At 31.5% G+C, this 8,331-nt stretch overlaps 1 protein-coding gene across 1 annotated transcript; it reads right to left on the bottom strand.

Annotated features, from left to right (window-relative positions):
- Positions 1-497: 497 nt before the first annotated feature.
- LOC132742208 (ATP-dependent DNA helicase RecQ-like) lies at positions 498-8,323 on the bottom strand. The gene is made up of 4 exons (XM_060730539.1): positions 8,034-8,323; positions 4,558-5,196; positions 2,048-2,816; positions 498-821 (listed from the first exon to the last, which is right to left on the bottom strand). The coding sequence occupies exons 2-4, from the start codon at positions 5,055-5,057 to the stop codon at positions 498-500; spliced, it is 1,593 nt and encodes a 530-aa protein (XP_060586522.1). The 5' UTR covers positions 5,058-5,196; positions 8,034-8,323.
- Between the last annotated feature and the right edge of the window lie 8 nt (positions 8,324-8,331).

Raw genomic sequence — 8,331 nt, 5'->3', positions numbered from 1 at the left:
AATTAACTTTCTTCAAACACTTCCTACATATCCCGAATATTTTAGATGGGTATTGCGAACAAAAATCTTCAAAATTTTTCCCAGATAATTTATTCAACTTGTTAATAAGTTTGTTTTCAACGGAATTCCTCCTGTTCAAACCTGAAACATTTGTTTTTGCAACAAATGAGACAATTATCTTTTTTTTATTACCAAAGGCTTTCACGAAACAATCATCTAAAATGTCCTCATAACAATCGAGTATATCAACACAGTCCTCATGTTTAGCTTCATTCTTAAACATAATTGGTAGCTGGTACACCTTGGACTTTATAGCCATCTGCTGCTGATATGGGTGTTTAATGTGGGCAGGCAACACTGCTTTCATCCATGTAAATGGTTTTAAGTCTGACAGCATCCTTCCTTTTTAAACAATGTTAAGTTGTTAACTGTTGTCAGAATGTAATCAAGTGCAAAGAAATATTTATAGCAATTAATACATATTAACCAAGAACTGTTTAGCTGCTCATAAGTGTTTCAGTGTAGTGTCCATGTGGCAGGAATAAATCTGAAGTTAGATTTGATAGAGGAATACTGTTTTCACGAAGACTGTACATATGTGGTTGGGCAATTCTGCTGAAGATTATGTTCGATGCAAACAAGTGAAGATCTTTTTTGTGTTTATCTAATGATTTGTGATCAGTTCTAACATAAATATCCAAATTATCTCCAGTCACTTTAATGATTGGATTGTTTTTCAGCTCTGACACAATACCAAGATCACTTCCATTTCCAGCTTCATCAAGGACGGGTTTTGTGATTTGTGACCAGTTTTTCCCAGACTGTCAATAACATGTATCAAATGTGTTTGAAAAATGTATGCTGAATTAACTTTCCACAAACACTTTCTACATATCCCAAATAATTAAGATGAGTATTGTGAACAAAAATCTTCATAAATTTTCCCAGATAATTTATTTAACTTGTTAATAAGTTTGTTCTCAGCAGCTTTCCTCCCGTTCAAACCGTACAAAACATTTGTTTTTGCAACAAATGAGACAATTATCTTATTTTTATTTCATGCTTTCCAGAGTTTTACTGCAATATATCAGATGATTACATTCTGATAAACCACCAGTGAAAATTATATAATAAAATTTTCACTGTAGACATGTTCCTGAGAAGAATATCATAACTACATGAAATAACAGGCAAAAATAGATTTTGTTATATGTAAATTAGGAAAATTAGCTTAATTAAGAATAGAAAGTCGATATTATCAAACATCATGTTTAAAATGTAACAAAATTAGAGAAATTTAACAGAACTATATTTCAAAATTAATAATGTGATGTCATGATGTGATGACATCATAAAAGAGGAATATGTGACGTTACGCGGCAAAATTGATTAGAAAATACTTAAAATCACTTAAACAGCATGAAATAAAAAGAAAATTTGTTTGCTTTGTGTGTGAGATTGAAATATATTTCATCGGTGAACACCAGCTATTCAATTTACACTTGGTGCTACACCAAGTGAAAAAATTGCATCTGGTATTCACTCAGTGTAATATATTTCGATCTTACATGAAAAATAAACAATTATTACTATATATAGTAACAAGTGTATTAATGAAAGAAAATCTTCATTAAATGAACAGTTTATAGATCGGACAATAAAACCACCAAATTTATTAAAGAAATTAGCAGAAAAGCGATCAGATAAAGGACTTTTATCATATTTTAAAGTACACGTATCTCTAATTTCATTAAAATAAATAAGGCCTACAAGAGAATATGAAATCTTGGAACTTAACTAGGGAATATCAGTATTATTTTCTAGAAAAGTTGTGTTGATTTATGATTATCTTTCTGTTAACAAATACAAGTAATAAGTTTTTAGAAACTTTGATTATCCCAACAAATATGAAGTATGTATCAAAACACAAAACACTTTGCCTTTGTTGTCACACTGACAAAACAAAGTTTTCACAAGTATTAACAAGTATCTAAGGAGAATGGTACATACATTACATCAAATTCACCTTCTAATTCAAACATTTCACACAGAAAGAACAACAACTCTCTTTCTTGTCTGACTTTGTGAAACCAAATGGCGCAAGAAGCATTTCACGAAGACATTTATTGTTATTTTTGCAATACTCAAGTATATCTTCCTGAATTCCTGGAATGTTCTTTGCTACATCTCTATTGTTATAATAAAGAATTGCTTTACTTTTCTGACCTCTTCTACCTGCTCTGCCTATTTCCTGTAGATACTGGGACATATTCCGAGGGGGTCTAGCATGAATTACCCTTTCAACACTTGGGGGATCAAATCCCATACCAGCAACAGAAGATGTAAGCACAAGTCTTATTCGTGGCTTTTCTGATCTAAGGTCTTCAATGGTAGTTTGTATAACAGTCTTGTCTTGCCTTGAATATAGTACTGCATAGCTGGAGGTTGTAATGTCAACTGTCCCAAACAGGTGCTTAAGATAAGCTGCAGATATACTAATGTAATATAGGGGCATAAACATTAATGTAATTGGGTATGTAGTTGGGGATCTATGAAGACTTTCACATTCCTTTTTAAAAATATCTTCATAAATTTCCATTGAATCTGTACTTTTAATTTTGACGACTTTTTCTAAAAAAATATTGCTACGATCAGGACTGTCTTGAACTATGACTGGATTTTTCAAGCTCAGCAATTCCGGAAGTTTTTTCATTTGTTTTCTGGTTAATGTTCCACTTAATGCAAGGAATGGTATGTTCTCAAATATTGCAGGAAGGGTTCTCAATTTGCTAAATGCTGTTCGAAATTCTTGTCCCCTGCAAATGCATGAAATTAGTGACTATATTATTATTAAATTATCAGACTGAAGTTATTCATGCAAATTTTAACTGTAAGAGTGAAAGTAGGTTTTAAGCATGAATCGCTTGATTTCATTATGAGAGTTGAAGCATATTTCGTACACACATAGTTTTATTACTATTGAAATTTAAAGAAATTATACAACAAGGTCATTCAAAAAAAAGAAAAGAAAAAAAGAAAAGAAAAAAAAAAGAAAATGAAAAAAAAACTTGCTTCTAGATTCTACAGTAGTGTACTTTGAACATACCAAAAGAAAACAACTCTGTACTGTAGAAGTTACTTTACAGTAGAAATTCAGACAGACATTACAAAGTATTAAAGTATTTTTTTTAGGTAAATGCTACTATTACATATACCAAGTGTATTAAAGAATTTAACTTGGTTCATCCTACACTTAAAGTCAGCTTTGTCAATTTTATGTAAAGGACTTGCATGTATATTTGGAAAACCATCACATTTCCTATTTTCAACCTTGCGAAAAGGTAGAGATAAGCGGAGGGATTTACTTATTTCTTTTTCGTCTTTCTCAGCCTTTGGGGTATCAGTGCAGTGATTTTTCTACTTATATAACAGACTCCGAAAAAAGGCCTCTTCCAAATTGAAATTTTCTTTAAAATCATGCAGTTTTCCCAAAAATGTGAACTTAAACCAGCTTTTTTGCTTCCCAAATCAGCAATTTTAGAGATAATTTTTCCCAAAATCAAGAGGCTAAGGCCTCTTCCCAATTAAGTGAGAAAAATCACTGCAGTGTTTTTTTTACTTTTGGGGGAATGGGGTCGGTGCCCATTGGAGGGGGAAAAATGCAATAGGAAGGGGATTTTTATACGGATCTAAAATATTGATGTGTCACATGACAAACTTGTTGGGATTACCTATATGAAAAACCTTGCTTATCATTAAGTCTTACAGGCATAAAATAAAGCATTTTTCGGCAGTTAGTTGCAAAAAATGATATTTATTGCATGCAAACTTGGGCTGCCATATTTTGGGGGAAATTTCAGCTTTGAGGGGGAAAAAAAACATACTATTTTGAGTGGGGAATGGGGAGAATTTAGCCGAATATTTTGGTGAAAAAAAAAACACTGGGTATGGTGCCGTGTTGCTTTCTTTTTCAATGACACAGAGGAATCAACTTTTTCACATATTTCTGACATAACATCTGCTGCTTTTGTACAACGGGAAATTGCTTTTTCAGTCTTATTAGCTCCTAGGCTTATTATCAGATCTTTTGGATTCCTTACAGAATTCTCCTGCACCAGGTCTGTTTCAATGTTGTTGCCAATTCCCTCTCTGAGATTGGTAAAAGCCCCCTCTAAAACCCATATTCTTTGTAATGGAGACAGCATGTATTCAGCTTTCATCATAAAGTCAATTAATTCCACAAAATATTTTGATAATCTTGAATATAACATCTGCTGATTTTGTAAAACGGGAAATTGCTTTTTCAGTCCCAGATTATACCATAAATAATATAATGTCTGTTTACACAAATAAAACAATCTTTATACTGAGCATCATTTTATGATTTCTTTGTTGATAACAGATAGGTTTTTCCTGTGTATAGAACTAAAAATTACTGAGGAAATGTTGATTAAAATTCATTCACGCCAGTTTAGTCTTAAGCCCCACAGTAATACATAAAACAGGATTTGGTTTCAAATCTCCAAATGACATAACTTTTGCATAAATTTTACCCACCATTCTTCAACAATATGGCACTCATCAATAACAACTGCAGCAACATTTTCCAGAAACACAGAATCAATCAAAAGGTCTTTTCCAGAGTTTGTGTTCAATAGTGCTTCTGGGTGAGCAAAAACAATTGAAAATTCACCATTTCTTATACCCTGAATGAATTCTCTTTGTTCTATTTCAGAATGACCATCTTCGTCGAAATATGACAGTTTGCATGAACTAATATTGTGCCGTTTCAACACATCCATCTGTTCACTCTGAATAATATTAAGTGGTGATATAACTATGACAACTGGCTTTTCATACTTTCCGACATCCCGTATTAAGTCTGGTAAAACTTGATAAATCAGACTTTTGCCATAACCAACTGGTAGGGTCACGATCACATGCTTCCCTGCAAGAACGTGCTCCCAGCATTCAACTTGTTTTGGTTTTGCCTTTAATTTTGGATCAAAATGTTCCACAGCTTTATGGATTGCAAGCATTCTTGTTCCTACATTCATATTACTTTTAGTTACATTTATGGTCGATCATATCCGCTGAAAAGAAGTCCAAAGCTTGTACTACACCATTTCTTTGTATTTGATAAATTACTCAGAGTCTCTTGACAGGTCTGAGAGTGGATGGTCTGGGAACAGAATCCTGCAGAAAAAAAGAGAAAGAAAATTTTTTATTATATTTTACCCATGAAATATGGTGCTATATCAGTCAAATAAATTTTATATTTTTTAAAAATAAATATGAAATATAAATATGAAAGTGGGCGGAGTCAAAACTTATATTTATTTTCGCCATTTTGTTTGAAAAATCTGAAAAAATCACAACAACTTTTTGTTGACTTTTGTTTTGAAAACTATCTAGAATGATAGAAAATGGTTTAAGAAAATAAATCCGAAAACCAATATCTTTAATTAATGAGTTGTTTACGTGAAGTTAGAATGTAGCGCTAAATATCTCATGCAAAACAAGACAATAATTATATTACTGCACGCTGTACAATTGCAGTTGCGTAGCAAGCAATGGGGTTGGTAATCATTTTTCTTTAATAATGAAATCAAAGAAAAAGGTTATTTTGTCGTTTTTCGTGAAAAATGGAATATATTTTCACGAAACATGATAAAATGCCATATATTTTCAATCGCCGCCACAGCTTGTGAAAATATATGGCATTTTATCATGTTTCGTGAAAATATATTCCATATTTCACTTTGAAAACGAAAAAATATCCTTATAATATACCTTGTGCAGTTTTCATATAAGGCCATCCTTAAAAAAATGTTTGTTTGCAGTAACGAGACCGACTCACAAAATTTGCCCCTACTCAAAATTTTTTTTCATGGTCTGGATAAATTATTTTTATTTTTTTTAATCAGAAAATTATGCCTTGTGCTTTGTTTTTGTTCTTTTAAAGGTAAATAGAAGAAATAAAATGTAGGTCTTATTAATTAGAATTCAGTTATCAATTTATTAATTGTTACCAGATTATCAAAGCATATTTGTTCAGCATTTTGAAATTCCATGTTTATTTTCAATAAAAAAAAAAAAAAAATCGACATACCTACCCACCTTGAAAACAAACATTTTTTTAAGGATGGCCTAAAATTTTAATTTTCATATACATGTATTATGTATACTTTAAATTCAGTTCCAATTTGCTTCAAAATTGAAAATTCCTTTCCATGTACCTGCCTCACTCTTGTGTAAATACATTTGTATCTTATTACATAGCGTGAAGGGAGTCCTACATTAATTTTGTATCTATACATACTGACAAAAGACCACAAGACACAATGTTTGAGATTACTTGTCACACTCGCCCAGGGATCGAATCAGTGGTATTAACCCTTGAATTACAAAACCTATAATTTTAAACTATTGAGCTAAGCAAGCTAGCATGAAAGGGTAATATTGAAAACATTACTTGGTCATTGAGTCTAGGGGTTATTTTCCTCTCAATTGCACATGTTAAGTAACAAGTACCAAGATGTAACTGGAAAAGTTAAAGGGGTGTTTAAGCAACATCATGACTTCATTATGCTAGTTGGTACTTATACGATAAATATTTCAAATGTTTATTCTTTGATGTTATTATGCAATAAAATATCAATATTATATATTAAAAAAAACTAGAAAAAAAAAAAAAAAAATCAGTTATATCATTATAGACAAGGTACGGTATAGATGGATACCAAAAATAAGCTATTTTCACGAAAATAGGATCGCGTCTACTAAAATAAGATTTATTTTTGAAATAGTGCATTTTTCTGTTTAATTAATTATGTTAATTATATATTTATCCATTATGTGTATGTCCGTTCTCGGTGTCAAAATATTCAACGGTTGGTAATATCGTCAAATAATTGAACTTCTGCAGGGTTCGAATTTAAGCTGGCATACTGGCAAAATGCCAGTTAAAATATGATAATGCCAGTAAAAATTACTCTAGCTTGCATTTATTTGCAAGTGATTGTTCAATTTGGACGTTTACATAATTTTTTTTCTTCTGAGCTGATGATGATGCTTGGCATATGCCCCCTGCTGTAACGGATGATGTTTACCTTAAAACTTATATTTTATATAAATCAATTTTTGATTGCTCTATTTATTTTTTCTTTGACTATATTTTGATGGACTTTTTATAACAGCCAAACACTTTTGATTAGAGCAGCCAAGATGTTTTATCAGGGTCCAATGTAAATGTGTAGCACTCATCTGTAAAGTGTTTACTTTTAAGCTGAAATATTTATTTATTATAAGCAGATCAGAACCTCTGAGTTTTCAGGCTGTTGATGTAATCAAGTACAAAATATGCTAAAATTAAGATCCTAAGAAATAACCAGATAACATAACATGAACAAGTTTATAACTGTATGTTGTCACCACTGGGTGTTCCTAGATGGTATATCTAATAGTCTGATCCCTAAACAATTGTTTATCATTTATGGCCGATCATTTATAAATTAATTTGTTGAAATGTTTTTGTTTCGTTACAAGAAGACATCTGTGTTTACCAGTGATAAAGATGTTTCTGATATTCAATAGACATTCAAGCTTATTATCATTTGTCATATCAGATTTTCAAAATTCATTGTCAATAAAAATAATAATAAAATACGTGAACATGGAAATGCTAGTTGACTGCCTCATATTGCCAGTTAAACATTTGATCACTTGCAAAAATCTGCAAGTAGAAAATCTTGCTAAATTCTAACCCTGGTCTGTGAATAAGCCCATATATTAATTAGATCTATTTGGTTCCAACAATAAAGAATGATAAAAACAAACCAATATATTGAAAAGTGGGCCGAGTTGACCCGTTCCGAGTTGGAATAGGGCCGAGCAGACTTGGGGCCGAGTACGTTTTTGCCTTTGATTCCATAAAAAATATTCATTATTGACTTTTAAATGAATAACCGGCATTCAATTTACATATCAAATTTAACTGACAATGTCTAACAGTATCAATTCATATTCTTTACCGCAAATATCGCACAATCAAGTTTCTTCCTAACTTTACAACGTGCCATGACTGTCGGTTCCAGCGTCCCAGACGGCCAGAGCAAGCGCACGCGGGACGATTTTCGATATTTTTTTTTTTTTTTCATTAAATTTCAAAAATCTTTTAGCGACAAGTTATCATTTTATTATATATATATAAAAATATATTACAATCAAAATAATTTTTCTGAATTAATTTTTATCCAAAATTGGATATTTAAAAAACTTGTGATGGCAGTGGTCTGTGTAGCGAAGCGAAGGGAGACAACTGCGTCGGTT

This window comes from Ruditapes philippinarum, unplaced genomic scaffold (assembly GCF_026571515.1).
Source record: "Ruditapes philippinarum isolate M1 unplaced genomic scaffold, ASM2657151v2 ctg8462_1_1_1_1, whole genome shotgun sequence".
NCBI lineage: Eukaryota > Metazoa > Mollusca > Bivalvia > Venerida > Veneridae > Ruditapes > Ruditapes philippinarum.
This window is presented reverse-complemented; position numbering and strand designations above follow the sequence as displayed.

Bases quoted from the DNA above. Each gene is read 5' to 3' on its own strand.
- LOC132742208 (XM_060730539.1), bottom strand. From the start codon at position 5,057: ATGAATGTAGGAACAAGAATGCTTGCAATCCATAAAGCTGTGGAACAT. The intron at 2,817-4,557 runs GTGGGTAAAATT...ATGCATTTGCAG, and splicing joins TGCCATATTGTTGAAGAATG to GGGACAAGAATTTCGAACAG. The intron at 822-2,047 runs GTGAAATGTTTG...TGTTATTGACAG, and splicing joins AGAGTTGTTGTTCTTTCTGT to TCTGGGAAAAACTGGTCACA.